The sequence below is a fragment of the Ictalurus punctatus genome, chromosome 2 (assembly GCF_001660625.3).
Source record: "Ictalurus punctatus breed USDA103 chromosome 2, Coco_2.0, whole genome shotgun sequence".
In the NCBI taxonomy this organism is placed as follows: Eukaryota; Metazoa; Chordata; class Actinopteri; order Siluriformes; family Ictaluridae; genus Ictalurus; species Ictalurus punctatus.
Window position 1 is genome coordinate 23,001,512 of NC_030417.2, and position 15,635 is coordinate 23,017,146.

A 15,635-nucleotide genomic window follows, 5' to 3' on the forward strand; every position below is an offset into this window, starting at 1 on the left:
CATATGTGAGTGGCAAAAGTATGTGAACCGCTAGGATTAGCAGTTAATTTGAAGGTGAAATTAGAGTCCGGTGTTTTCAATCAATGGGTTAATTTGTTTTATCAAAGTTTGATCTTCACAACACATTTGTGGAAGTGTATCATTCCATGAATAAAGGGGATTTCTGAGGAACTCAGAAAAAGAGTTGTTGGTGCTCCTGGGGCTGGAAAAGGTTACAAAACCATCTCTAAAGAATTTGGACTCAATCAGACAGATTGTGTATAAATGGAGGAATATCAAGTCCATTGTTACCCTTCCCAGAAGTAGTCGACCAACAAAGATCACTCCAAGAGCAAGACATTTGATAGACAGCAAGGTCACAAGGGACCCCGGGGTAATTTCTAAGCAAATGAAGGCCACAAATGAGTCCACGATCTGGAGAACACTGAACAACAATGGTGTGCATAGCAGGGTTGCAAGGAGAAAGCCACTGCTCTCCAAAAAGAACATTGATACTGGTCTGCATTTGCTAGAGATTATGTGGACAAGCCAGAAGGCTATTGGAAAAATGATTTGTGGAAGGATATGACCAAAATAAAACTTTTTGGTTTCAATGAGAAGCATTATGTTTGGATTAAGGAAAACACTGCATTCCAGCATAAGAACCCATCTATGAAACAGGATGGTGGTAGTATCATGGTTTTAGCCTGTTTTTCTGCATCTGGGCCTGGATGGCTTGCCATCATTGATAGAACAATGAATTGTGAAGTATACCAGTAAATTCTAAAAGAAACTGTCAAAACATCTGTCTGTAAATTGAAAATAAAGAGAAAGTGGGTCATGCAGCAAGACAACGACCCTAAGCACACAAGTCGTTCTACCAAACAATGGTTAAAGAGGAATAAAGTTAATGTTTTGGAATTGCCAAGTCAATGTCCTGACTTTAGTCCAAAAGAAATGTCGTGGAAGGACCTGAAGCAAGCAGTTCATGTGAGAAAACCCACCAACATCCCAGATTTGAAGCTGTTCTGTACTAAGGAATGGGTAAAAAATTCCTCCAATCCGATGTGCAGGACTGATCAACAGTTACCGGAAACGTTTAGCTGCAGTTTTTCCTGCACAAGGAGGTCACACCAGATACTGAAAGCAAAAGGTTCACATACTTTTGCCACTCACAGATATGTAATATTGGATCATTTTCCTCAATAGATAAATGACCAAGAACAATATTTTTGTCTCATTTGTTTAAATGGGTTCTCTTTGTCTACTTTTAGGACTTGTATGAAAATCTGATAATGTTTTTTCTGAAATCTTTTTTTCATATTTATTCTGAAATCTAGAAAATTCTAAAGGGTTCACAAACTTTCAAGCACCACCATATAAATGTGTATGACAGCCAACAGTATGGTCGCAATAAAGCTAGAAAATATTTCGCCTGATACACGTTACACTACACACACACAGTGGAAAATATTACCTTCTAAAGACAAATAAAAAGTTAAACTCACAGAGACATCGTCGACTCCAGAGTAATATGTGTATTCTCGTCAAGACCAGGAAGAGGAAACGCTAATGATAACAGTGTTACATGCAATTATATAGTTCACTGCATAGGGCTAGTGCAGTGGTTCTCATCCCAGGAGGAGCGGAGAGATCAGAAGGGGGGGGGGAATTTTTATTTATTTATTTATTTATTTATTTATTTAAAAACAAACACAGACAGGGCATCTTTGGGTACTCTGTGTATTTTATTGCTTTTCAGATAGAACGTGCCGTTCCCTCTGTATTTTCTTTTTGCTGGGGAGAGGCAGAGCTTAGCCTGCCTTTTATCTAGCTGCAGTGCACACATGTTGCCACCTTAGTGACTTTTCAGACCCCTTTAGCTACTGTTTTTTGTTTTGCAGAAGAACAAAAAAAAAGTGCCCAACAACAAATCTAGCGACTTTTTGGACAAACCTTAACTTTCCAAATGTCACCAGTACTGTCCTGCAAGCATGGACACAGACATGAATGTAAAAAGAAGCAAGCACAGGTGTCCCACTGATTGATTTAACAACGTCATGGATAACAAGACGCGTCCTTCGTCCCAATTTACATCATTCATATGCGAATGTTTTTAGAATGCAAGACGAATGTAATGTAACATGTTTTACATGTAAAATAGTACATGTTACTACAACCTAGTTCTCTTGTTCAAAGTAGTTATAGTGTTCAGAAACATTTTTGATCATTCATGTTCCATACCTGTCCGTTATATAGTTTTATAAAAGTCATAAAAGTTATGAAAAGTATTTAAAAAAAAAAAAAAAAAAAAAAAGTACAAAAACACAAAAGCAAAAAGATCTATCTATCAAAACAGATTATAGATTTTTATATAGAATAGATAATTATACCTGGTCTCCTCCAATATGGGGGGGGGGGGGGGGGGGGGGGGGGCACAAGATAGGGGAGGCTTGGGGGGGCTTTAGTTACAAAAAGTTGAGAATCTCTGATGTAACCAATTCAGAGATGGGGATTATTAGGGTGCCATGATAGAAAAGGGCCAGTGGGGGAATTTCACCAAGACACCGGGTTTATACCCCTACTCTTCTACGATAAGTGTCCTGGGATGTGTAATGACCACAGAGAGTCAGGACCTCAGTTTAACGTCTCATCCAAAAGACGTTGCTGTTTTTACAGTAGTGTCCCGGTCACTATACTGGGGCATTAGGCCACACACAGACCACAGGGTGATACCACTTCCAACAGCAACCTTAGTTTTCCCCAGGAGGTCTCCCATCCAGGTACTGGCCAGGCTCAACTCTGCTTAATTTCAGTAGGAAGTGAAGTCAAGGCAGGCAAGAACTGCAGGGAGACATGGCTCTGGAAACTTATTTCTAAGGGTCAATCAATGATGTCAGCTCTAAGACACTAGAGGGTCTTACACCATTACGTATTTTCCTCAGTCTCACTCTTCGCTGTTCAACCCAGGCTCTCCAACTGACCATTCTTCCTGCTTTTCCTGCTCATTCTGTTGAGTTGCCTTGACTGTTTCCCCACCTGATGATCTACCTCTATCTGACTTTCTAAACTATAGCGCAAAAACAAGTATCATACCACTATCACAATGGGTTTTCCGCGTTAGCTAGCTATCGCCACACATACACTCACCAGTCACTTTAATAGGAACACCTGTACACCTGCTCATTTATACACTCATCCAATCAGCCAATCATGTGCCAGCAGAACAATGAATTCAGAATGATTCAGCAGAGATTAATATAGTATGAATAAGTGTGAAATCACCTGTGTCTTACTTGAAGAGAGAATAATCCTCTCAACTCTGACCACAAATCTCAAGTCCCAATTACCACTTCCGGATGTTAATTAACCTCCACTGGAAAAGCAGTGCAGAGCATGACGATAATGAAACACTGACTAGCATATGGCCATTTAAAATGAATGGAACACTCAGAACTCGCCTTTTTTACGTCTCACTAAATTAACATTTCTGTGCTCCATTTCTAGCAATTTAATGGAGTAAAGGAAGTGCAGCAGCTGTCTCACCGCACAGCCAGATGCTGTGTAATGTCGAAATACCGAGACGGAAATAAACACAACAAATCACTCTGAACGCTCAACAAAGCGTTTGGGCAAAATACAAACAAACAAACAAACATAACATACATTTTATAGAGTGTAGAGTTATTCAAACTGTCCAAATCCCAGTCTGTCGACTTCAGTTGTTCCCTTCAGTTGTTCCCTTCAGTAGTAACCGGAAGTGCCTTTCGAAGTGCGCTTCATAGGCCGCAGTTCACTGGTTTGGACGCTGCTGTGTGATTTCGGAAGGCGTGTCCAATTACTGCAAAGAACCTCGTGTTTCAGAGTGCAGAGAATAATAAGAACGTTAAACATATTAACGTATTAAAAACTACTCAGTAAATTGATCCCGCTCAGAATTTTCTTAGTAAGAAACTACATACAGTTGTCTAGACAGTTAATTGACAAATAGGAGACGTCACTAATGTCTTCCACTGCTTTACTACATTGCATGTTAAGTTCGCCCAGTGAAGTAAGAGTTTATTTTGTATATAAGTTTTGTTGTAGCCTACATGTAGTTATCTTTGTGATTATCTGGCTAGGAGTCACATCTGGTCGTCATGTTGGTTTTAGGCACGAGACCTTTTGGAACAATCCCGAGATCCCGAGTTTGAGAAGAGTAAGTAAGTTTGGTTTCCACGCTGCAACATGTTTATATAGTGTTTTTATCTACAACACAGCTTTTATTCCCTTGTTATAATGATTTAGTGGAGCTCGTCGTCGTCACTCATGTCTTGGATGCCATCACATTTTGGGCTCAGGTAATTAAAGCTGTCCTCCTGGTTAGATAGTTACTTGTTAGTATTGAAATCAGATCAATAAATAGTTATCTGGCTACATTACTGTGTTCTTCTATAGTGTTTAATGTACTGTGTTCTGCATACACCCGGTTTGTTACTGTATAATTTGTATCCTACATACTTTAAAATCCTAAATCCATACTTTTATTAAGAATGTGACTGAGGACAAGGTCTTTGAGAAGCTGGATATGGCCCTCTCAGAAACATGCCCTACTGCACAGAGTGTGAAGGGGCAGCCAAGTCCCCACAAGGTGAGAGAAAGCAGTGCTTCGCAAAATGGTGGCTGTGTGTGTTGTTGTCAAAGTACCTGCAATTATTTTCATTTGACATTTACATTTGTATGGAATTAAATTTGTGCCAAAAGTATTGAATGTAAATTTTTAAGAAATTAACAAATATAATACAATGAAGAAAAACACTAACAAATGTAACGTGGTCTTGAAATACATAGCATTCTTTGTTAAGTTTTCTAAGCTTCCTTTTCGCTAATCATGGTGTGAATCATAGGCTAAAAATAAATTATGTTAAAAGATTATAACATTTAATTATTAAATTGTTTATCATGTTTTTTTTTTTTTAAAATAATGGAAGATTGATTGTTAGCAGGGGGAAAAAATATCGATATTGTACAAGCTTATCGCATTAGTCTATAAGCCCATGCAATTTATTTGACAGTTTTAATACCTGGCCACAAAAAGGTTGTGAACCCCTGAGTTCAATGAGAGGTAACTGATTTAATAAGAGATAGGCTTCCACTGCATTATTACATTTTCTCCCTTTACTTCTCTGTTGCAGGTTTATGGTGCCTGCTACTCAGGAGACAGATGCTGGTACAGATGCAAAGTGCAGAAACAGATAGACGACACAGTAAGCACAATCTCTCCAAGCCTTAGAGTCCTTTTTGGTTTGTTTACATTGATTGTTGAAATGATAGCATGTCTGTCCCATTTAACCAAATTTTTTTGGTCACCCTTGTCTGAATAACTTTTTCTCATTTTCCTCATCATGTTTAGTTTCATGTTGCATATATTGATTATGGGAACGAGGAGGTGGTAGGGAGATTGGATCTGGTTGAACTCCCAGAGGACTTGCAGTCAGCTGCACTTGCCAAAAGATACAAGTTCTGGGGCTTTCACTTGGCAAGTGAGCAGGATTCACCACATTACTCCCAGGTAACCGTAGTCATGAAGACAGCCATGGGGGAAAAATGGGAATAACTGATCAGCTGAAAAAAGTGAACGTCATTTAGTTAGATTCAAAGGTGGTGTTCTTGTTTTGGATTCTGAAACTATGTGGATTATTTCAGTTACGGTTAGGCCAGCTGTAATGATGTGGTTTTTATAGTGGGATTATAAAGAAGTCACATGCCTTTTATACATAATCCTCACCATTAGAGGAGACCAAAAGTAAACAGACAAAATAACAATCAATATGTTATGTTTATAATTTTGTAATGTAATACCTTTTACATTTGTACTTTTAAGTTGTTTTTTTAATATGCTTAATTATTATAAATTATGATTTTAGGGTTTTTTTCCCCCCACCCTTATATTTGCCTGAAATAACAAATCATATCACTGTTCAAATCCCACAGAAGGTAAATGTGTAGATACATCAGTGTTATGTATTCTTTCTTTATCTTTTTTTTAAACCAGGGAAAGTCCTTTCTTCAAAATCTGATCTATGGAAAGAAGTTGCGCATTAATATTAAGGCAGAGTGCTTTGATGGAACCATCCTGGTTAAGGCATTTCAGGGCAATCTGGATATTGGTGAAGAGGTTTTAAAGTTCAAATTCGCCACAGTGAATTTTCCAGGCAACAGAGAGAGTCCATCTCCCACAAAGGCTCTCCAGAAGCAGACTGGAGTTTGGCCTTCCAGGAGATCTCAGGGAGACCATGATAGTACGGGCACTTTAGGATATATGCCCAAGTTACGCCCTGTTTTCTCCAACCAAACGCCTCAAGCCTTAAAGTAAGCTGTTTCACCGTGGTTAAATATGAGTAATTGTACAGCCCCAGTCGTCTGATTTTATACTGTTTATTCAGCACCACGTGTTTGGATTCAGGTCACAGTGCAAGAGTAAAGTTGATCTGTTTTAATGCTTTTTCTGTATTGCTTTAGAGAGCCAAGCACCAGTAAATCTGTAATGGCTGCCAATGTGCTAGAAGCAGAGAGGGAGCTGGTAAAAGAGAATACAGAGATCATCCAGCAGCTGTGTGGTCAGGTCAATGAGCAAATGTTGACTGAAGCCAAATCAGAGCTGCAGGTGCTCGCTCACTCTTTTTCTACTTTAACAAGTTTCCCCTCGTTATTTATCATCACTCGCCACTCAATCTATATGTAGCACACACCTCCTGGATCCTGCACATTTCATGCACATATTTGTTACATAATGCTTCTGTCAGCATTTTTATTACCTCCACTCTGGGCTCTGGGTTACTGAACAGAAGGTTGTGGGTTCATTATTGGACTGGAAAGTGAAAAATTATTTGCGTTAGTTGTTTTATATATCTAGATCATTAGATCTAGAATCATACACAGAGATAAAGTAGTGCGATAAGATTACATTTATTTAAATTAATTATAGTAAATAGTTATTAGAGAGAGTGTGTGTGAACTACCTGTGTCTGTGCCACATCTCTGCTAATAATGAAGCTATGAGTGTAACTGTATGTTACTGTGGTTACAGTTGTTTATAGGCAGTGCCATCATAAATGCTGTGCATTTACTGAAAAACAATTGCACACCTCAGAACATCTGTCAGCCAATCAGAATCGAGAACTCGCTGTATTCGTACAGACCATGGTATAAACGACAAATAAAGGTTTTTCGCTTCTCTCGTCTTTTTTGATTGATAATATGCGCTATGGCTAGGTTAAATAGTTGTACTATGCACTTTTTGTTTTGTAGTGCTCAAGAGAAGAGGTGAAAGAGAAAATAAAGGAGATCAAGAAAATTGAGAAGGAGAAGAATGATCTCCAGAATCATGCAGATCATCTCCAACAGCAGCTGAAGGAAGCTAGATTGGAGCTGCAGGTTAGAGAGAGCCCATTTGAGAAGTCAGAGCTTTTAATTTATTTATATATATTATATTTTATTTATTTATTTATATTTATATTATCGAAGGCCTGGGATTAAAGATATCTTGAAATGTTCTTAATTGCACTCAGGACATCATACAGTATTATAAGGGACTATTTTACCAAGTACTTGAATAAGAACTTCAAGTTCTTGTCACATGTAAAAATGCTTTGACTTATGATTTCTCTTCATTGTATGCTAACTTATTTTATTTGTTTGACAGAAAGTGAGTGAGGTGTGTCCAAGAAAAGACGAGAGTGTGGAAGTCAACATGGTATCAACAGTATGTGAAAGGTTCTCTCGCCTGGCTGAGAAAGTGGAAGCGGTGAGAAGCAACAGGTAAACCTTTCCATATTTGCTGCAATAGTGGACAGTTTGTTAACTATTTTGTAAGAACATTGATCTAAAAATGGGGCTCCTGCAGTGCATGCATGAGCGTTTGCTTTAACATACCTGGTTTACCTTCAAGGCACTAAAGTTAACATTTGTTTGCGTCGCTATGCCTGGAGGAGGGGGTTTATGGGTATGAGATGCACACAGGGATACTTTGTATGCTCTTGGTCCTCCACAAGCTAACTGTGTTATGTTGAGCTATGTTGCTCTATCAGACGAATGCTGATCGGTTGGCGGGGAGGTATTCCGAGGAATATTTTTCCAATAGTTCTCAAGTGTAAACGATACAGAATTTAAACAATAAGGTGGCTACTGAGTCTCTTTTGCCATACATTTGCGCACAAGTGACACTGCCCCCTATTGGACTCCGTCACCTTAAGTATATGAACATATCACTATGTTGCCCTGACATGCTCGCAGAAGTATAAATCAATGCTTACTAGTTGCCTGCAGTTATGTGTTCAAACCCCCTTTATCATTTTCAGGGAAAGAAATGAGTGCCCTACTGCAGAGCAATGTCTTTCTGAATCCATACCAGTGGTGGTCAACAACAGAATTGTCATGCCACTTCCATCAGAAACACTTGAGATGGCATGGGAAGACTACAGACAGTCCTTAAAGCAGCTTAAAGAGTGTCAAAGTGTGAGTATTTTCATTATATCATATATTACGGTTAGATTGCATACTGGCGCTCTTTTTCATTTGTTCTTTATTTGCACTTGCTGAATGTACACTGGCCAGAATTTAGAGGTGACTGTGATGACCCCTCATTTTCATCTAAAAATATTTATTTAAAGGTGCACTAAGTAATTTGTCTTTTTTGGTTCAAAATAAACAAAATTTAAATAATAAGTACATCTTAAATCCATTTTCCGAACCGTGTTTTTGTCTTACTCTGATTCACTAAGATAAGCCTATTATAAGTATTTATTCATATTTTAGACCTGCCGGGACCGATTTCGTGGGAAATTGCATCCATGCGTCATTCACCCATGCGTGTCTCGTCATAGCCATAAACAGAGAAAAGCAGCTCCAGCTCCGGTCGTGTGTAAGGTCTGGGAGTAGTGTAGGTTAGTTGTCCCAGCGAGCACGAGACCATGGACCGTGCAAAAACGGTGATTCCCAGGAGGTTTACTGGTTGTAAAAGCCAAGAAACGCCGGATGGAGTGGAGTCTACAGGCAAAAAGGGAAATCAACGAAGTTCGTAATAAGACCAGACTCAACATTGGCCTGGCTTTTCAAAGATGGTGACAACTTGGAGATTTAAAAGGTTTTAAAAGTGACCCGAAGATGGCTTTTTTTTTTTTCTTACTCAGCATGTACAGTAAGATGTTGTATTGAAATGGTAGATAGCCATGTAGCTCTCTAACAGAGTTGATTGTGAAGGGTGATTACTATATGGGTTGTTATTGCGCAGTGCTGGATTTTAGGACAAACCGCTCCAAGTGGAGAATTATTCGGGGCTAAAGAAAAAAAATCTTCAGGTCTGCAGCTCCCGATGCCCAGGCCAGGTTACTCCCCTGGCCAAAACAAAAGCAAAAAATATGGCACTTCCATGCTCAGATGACATCTTTTTTGGATTTCCATGTGTTCGCCGGTGCGTCGAACCATATTCATCCACACAGACTCGCAGAGCCAAAGCACAACCAAGCACAGTGTTCTTCCACAAAATGCATGCAGTTTTATTTAGGTTACATAGTGTACCTGTAATGATTTAAATTGTGTCACAAAAGACATCAGCCTGGATTGGATTTTTATAGAAATAACAAGGAGTCAGCCAAGTGAGTTCACTGTATACCTCAGTTCTATTTGAATTGTTGAAATGTGTAAATGAACCAACATTTGTGAATATTAGGGAAAAGGGCAATATACTTTTGTTGTATAGATTATGTAATAAATAAATAAAAATTTAATAGACCTTTAATTTTGTATGTTCTCTCTGGTCTTTTTATGTTCTTTATGAAAATCAGGAATAGTGTTATAGTTGGTGTACTGTATATTGTCATACGAATGATTGAAGAAAACAAATATTACACATCGTAATTCAAAATTCCCCTCAAATAGTATTAAGTATATAATTCTTACAAGCTACTTTAACTACATTTTTGAATAATAGTATTTTCCAAAATTATTGACACCCTTATATTATGTTTCCTTTGCTACCGGTCCCCAGGAACTGTTCTACCTTTTACCAGGCTGTCTTTTGCTGTGGTATGAATGAGTTTGTACACACGTAAAATCCCTTTGTCATTCATTACCATGGAAAAAACTGAACACAACGACAGAAGGTTGTTGGCATGTACAAATCGGTTAATGGATATAAAACATACATAAGCAGTTAAAATACCATTAAGCACAATTAGTGTGCTTCACATGTCAGAATGAGCTGGAAACGTGCCAGGAATTGAACCCAATGGCCAATGTTTGTTTGTTTGCTTGCTCTTGAAATTATAGTTTTTGGGGAGGGGAAAGCAAAAATTGAACTCAATATACATATATTGAACGTGTTATTCATGTTATATATTAATTTTTGCTCAATTTCATGAAGTGTGTGAATAATTCTGGAGGGTACTATACATTTGTGCATGTTAGCACATGTATGTTGCATGTTTTGTCAGAAGGCAGAGTTGGAGGACCTGGTGAACAGCAGGAATCAGGCTCGAAGTGTTCTCCTAGCTGCCATAGATGACTTCCTTCTGGTGGTGGGCAGTCTGCCAATTAGTGATCGTTTGAACACCCTAAAGGTGTGTGGATGTAAATAAATTGATATAACATTAGTTAATAAGTAAGCCAAACCTTTTCTTTCTTTCTGTTTTTTTGTTGTTGTTTTTTTTTTTTTATCTAATTTAAATGACTAAATAGATGTCTTAGGTCAAATTTGTGTGTGTGTGTGTGTCACTTGTCTCCCAACTCTTTACCAGGATGTCAGCTCCTCACTGATGGCTGCGTTTGGTTCGGTCTCAGAAGATGATGTTCAGGATCAGTCTTTAGAGCAATTCTGTGAGTGGAAAAGTCAAAAGCATCGTAACTTCAGAAATGTGCGTCATGCGACAGATAAAGCCCTGTGCGCTCTCAGTGACTGGGCAGCCAACACCAGCAAGGTAAGAGCACAGAACCAAATGAAATCCTACAATACCCTGTTACTATAAACTAATGTGTTAGTTATTAACTGATGAACACAGCGGTGTTATGTATCTGATACCTGACAATATAAAGGGATAAAAAGTGTAAAGGCATTGTTTTTCTCTTCTGTGTAACCTGTAAGGGATCACTCTAATTAATTTGTCTTTAGTTTTTCTGCATGACTGAGAAGAGTGCCGTGACCCTGGAAGCTGTTGGTGCAGGAGTGGATGAGCTTCTGGAGCAGGCGGAGTCTGATGTGTGTGAGGAGCTGAGCACTAAATTCTTTGTGAGTGTGAAAGACTCTCAATATCCTCACATGCACCTCTTGAATGTTTCTTGTCGAATGGTAAACCAGAAATTGTGTCTCATTTATATGTAATAATTTGAATTTTAAGTGCTGCTATCAGTGTTTATTATTGAAGCATTAGCATCTTCCTCGAGTCTGCTGGACATGAATTGTTTATTGCATTTCTTAGGAGCAAAATGTTGAGGACATGAAAATAATGTCTACTGCATGCGGTATAGTGATGCAGCGTATCAAAAAAGAGGAGTATCTACTTTGTGGCCTCAGAAAGATGTATGAAGATAACAAAAAGGTAAGAAGGGAACACAACATTTAAAGTTTGATGGCTGTTTATTGTGTATGATCGTTAAAGAGTTGCTTCCTGTTAATAGTTAAGAGAAGTTGTGTAGCTTATACTTTTTTGGTTTGTTTGTTTTTTTCCAATGTTTATACCAGTTTAAGGAGGACATGGTGCATTGGCAAAAAAGGTCACCTAAAGCAGATGAGCTCTTACAAATAAAGAAACACATCAAGAGCCTGCGTTCACAGTTGCGTTGGAAACTGGTAGAGGTGGGCTGCATGGAAGAGGTAACATCATTGACTAGTTTAAGTTTGTTTTTAGACCTTTTCAGGATGCATATATTATATTCTGTTATTGTTTCTTAAATATGATACATCACTATATGTACACAGTGCTGTGAAAAGTATTTCCCCCTCCTGATTTCTTCTGTTTTTGTGCGTATCTCATACCAAATTGTTTCAGAAATTAAAACAAAATCCAGGATAAAACAAAGGCAACCTGAGTAAACACAAAGACAGTTTTTAAATGATAATGTTATGTATTTAAGCAAAAAAGTTATCCAATACCAACTGGGCCTGTCTGAAAATGTATTTGCCCCCATACTTATTAATTACCCAAATCTGTGAAACCCCATTCATAATGGGGTTCAGCTAGACTAGACACAACCAGGCCTGATTACTGCAAACCCTGTTCAATCAGATCTACACTTAAATAGAACTTTTTCAACAGCATGAAGTTGGTTAAAAGGTCTTACCTATTAACATACAATGTCAAAATTGAAAGAAATTCGAGAACTGATGAAGAAGGTTATTGAAGTACATCAGTCTGGAAAAGGTTACAAAGTTATTTCAGAGTTTCTGGGACTCCAGAGAATCACAGTGAGAGCCATTATCTCCAAAGGCTGATGCTGGCTAAAAGAGAGAGAGGGATATTTTACTTATCAAACACTGTCCGACTGTAACTACTTGTGCTACTGCAGAAAAACAAGTACCGTCACATTTTAAGAATGTTGGTACCGAAGTATCGGTTCTTGTGACATCCCTAGTGGTGGAAGTGTGATGTGTGGGGATCCTTTGCTGCTTCAGGGCCTGGGCAACTCAATAATTGAGGGAAACATGAACTCTGCTCTCTACCAGAAAATCTTTAAGCCATAAATTGAAACTGTAGCGGAAATGAATTATGCAGCAAGACAATGATACAAAGCACTGGAGTAAATCTACCTCTGAATGGCTCAAAAAAAAAGCTAAATTAAAGTTTTTGAGTGACCTAGTCAAAGTTCTGACTTGAACCAATTTAGATTCTGTGGCAGGACCTTAATTGGACAGTTCATGCTTGGAAAACCTTTGATGAAGCTGAACTAAAGCAGTTCTGCAAAGAAGAGTGGGCCAAAATTCCACCACAGTGCAGTGAAATACTGATGTCCAGTTATCAGAAGCGTTTGGTTGCAGTTATTGCTGCAAAAGGTGGCACAGCCTTTTTTTTTTCACATGGGTAGGTGTTTTGTTTTTTTTTGTCTGTTTGTTTGTTTTTTTGCTTCAATTAAAAAAATAAAAACTGTTGTGTTTTACTCAGATTGCCTTTCTTGTATGCTGTATTTTGTTTGAAGATCTAAAACTGTTTATTATGAGATACACAAAAACAGAAGAAATGAAATACTTTTTAACAGCACTGTATTTTCAGTTTAGCGATGTCTTGGCAGTGCCGAAAGAGTGGCACTTTATTGCAGCAGTATTGACTCAAGTGAAAAATAGGAATATATCAATAATTGTAATTTGACTGATTTAGTTGGACTTTGTATTTCACAGGCTGATGAGCTGGATCTGCCTGAGATTCTTAGGAAAAAGGAAGAGATTGCTGAGACAAGAAATGCTCTCTTTCAGGAAATTATGCATGAGAAAGAGCAATATGTAAGCTTCAGCTTGAATTGTATTTATTTGTTTGTTTATATATTTATTTAACATAACTGGATAACCTGGTTGTGGTTAACAGGATTTTTCTTTTGTATTATCATGTAGGTTAAACTCTGTGGGCTGGTAAAAGGAGACTTTCCTGAGCTTCTGCAGCTGTACCCTGAGGCAGACATTGACAGTTACCTGGTGAGTCATCAAAACATGAACTAATGTCAAAATCTTACTGATATTATTGATAGCACTATGTGTTTCTTGTTTAAAGACCTGCATTAAGTGTTGTGTAAGAGTATTTGCGAGTATTTATATTTTCTCTTCACACTTCAGGCTCCCAATTTGCCGTCTGAAACAGTCAGGCTTGACTTCATGACCAATTTTGCTGTGATGTTTTTTTTTGTTTGTTTGTTTTTTTTTTTACTCTTATTTTTTTGTTTGTTTTTGATTGCTGATTAGTAAGATCTCTGTTTGCGTATTGCCAGCTCTCTGAGGGGCTGTTAATGAAGAGTTTGGATCGAGATTTATTTGATGCTGAGCCAATGAAAGAGCTGAGTGGGCGCAGACCGCTAGTGTGTACTGAGTTCCAGTGCCAAAAGGTGGTACTCAAGGTAACTGAGTCATGGATGCTGTTTATGGTCAGCCTTTTAATCGCTGGCAGTTGAATGAAATTGGGGGCCAGTTATCATGATCTTCTAGTCAACTTCAGAATTCTGAAAGAATGAGCAAAGCATGAACTCTGATACATACAATGATTAAAATGTACTGCTTAACTATTGGAGAAACTTTTTGCCTTTTCTTTAACAAAAGATGAAAAAAATTAATGAAGGGTTGCAAATTATTCATACCCTCTTCAGAAACTCAGTTTGCCTCAGATTAAACTTCACGGGTGTGTAATGGAAATTGATTGATTTATTTTTTAAAAAAAATATTTAATTCACATTGAATCACAATTGCGTGACCAATTTTTTTTCTAAACATTCGGGAACCACTCTTACAAGATACCTACAAGAAAATACAAAGTGTATAATTAAAAGTGTGTATTACTTACATATTTGCATACTGCCGTTTTCATTGAACGGCTCTGATAAACACATTGATTTATTATATAGCAATTTACTCCAGTATTATATTTCTGCATTTTATATATACAATATATAATATATTCCTTCCAGTGTGGAATGTTATGTAAGGTCAGTATGATAAGCAACTAAGCCTTCCAGTCAAACATTTGTTCTGAGAGTGTGAGGAAAAACTGCACCCATACCAAATTACAGAACACACTACATTGATCAAAATAATGCTAATAACAGTATAAAAAATATTAAAACTTAGTCAGCATAAGCAAAACATGAAAATCGTTTAAGTTTCCACAAGCGCCATTGGAAATACAGGTGGCATTGTGTGTTGTCAGCTGAGAGCAAAGTCAGACCTGTTTGCAGCACACACCAGTGGCATGTTGGACAGTAACAGGGTAAATCATACAAGAAAAAGCACCCGATACTCCACTGTAATATATGGTGATTGAGCAGTGCTTTAAGGCTGGAGATTGATGTCATCATGAATTCTGCTAAGCACTAGGATATTTTAACCCAAAACCTGCCAGCAGATTAAGACGTGGTTGTAGACAGCTCCTTCAAAAACTAATGACTCTAAATACTTATCAACACACAACATGGTTGCAGAACACGAAATTGTTAATTTCACTCTCCAGATTTGAACTCTCTCGGAAATTTGTGGTCTGGATTGAAGAAGTCAGTCCAACTGCACAGACCTGATGATGATGATGATGATAACAATTAGAGGTCGACCGATAGTGGATTTTACTGATACCGATAACTAAATTGGGCAGTACCTGCCGATAACCAGTTAATCAACCGATAGTTTTTAAAATTGATACTGAATCAGAACATATCACAAAAGCAAAATATTGCTGAACTTCATTACAAAAATACAGTACTGACTACCATGTAAATGTAGGTTGGGCAGCTGTGGCTCAGTTGGTAGCACAGGTTGTCCACTAATTGTAGGGTTGGCTGTTCGATTCCCAGCCCACATGACTCCACATGCCGAAGTGTCCTTGGGCAAGACAGTGAACCCCAAGTTGCTCCCGATGGCAGGCTAGCGCCTTGCATGCCAAGGCTACCATTGGTGTGTGAGTATGATTGGGTGAATGAGAACCAGTGTAAAGCTT

General features: G+C 38.1%; 1 protein-coding gene across 5 annotated transcripts in view; it reads left to right on the forward strand.

Annotated features, from left to right (window-relative positions):
* Positions 1 to 3,775: 3,775 nt before the first annotated feature.
* stk31 (serine/threonine kinase 31) overlaps positions 3,776 to 15,635 on the forward strand; it is a 17,980-nt gene continuing 6,120 nt past the window's right edge. Inside the window, exons 1-19 of one of the 5 annotated variants that reach the window (XM_017489425.3) lie at positions 3,776 to 4,030; positions 4,132 to 4,177; positions 4,267 to 4,319; positions 4,511 to 4,609; positions 5,154 to 5,225; positions 5,372 to 5,530; positions 6,014 to 6,330; positions 6,481 to 6,625; positions 7,270 to 7,395; positions 7,664 to 7,779; positions 8,319 to 8,475; positions 10,455 to 10,577; positions 10,755 to 10,934; positions 11,126 to 11,242; positions 11,433 to 11,552; positions 11,696 to 11,827; positions 13,346 to 13,447; positions 13,556 to 13,636; positions 13,927 to 14,052. In XM_017489425.3, the coding sequence (XP_017344914.1) occupies positions 3,983 to 4,030; positions 4,132 to 4,177; positions 4,267 to 4,319; positions 4,511 to 4,609; positions 5,154 to 5,225; positions 5,372 to 5,530; positions 6,014 to 6,330; positions 6,481 to 6,625; positions 7,270 to 7,395; positions 7,664 to 7,779; positions 8,319 to 8,475; positions 10,455 to 10,577; positions 10,755 to 10,934; positions 11,126 to 11,242; positions 11,433 to 11,552; positions 11,696 to 11,827; positions 13,346 to 13,447; positions 13,556 to 13,636; positions 13,927 to 14,052 (2,319 nt within the window). In that variant the 5' untranslated portion in view covers positions 3,776 to 3,982. The other 4 variants (XM_017489435.3, XM_017489414.3, XM_017489445.3 and 1 more) reach the window with 4 other exon arrangements.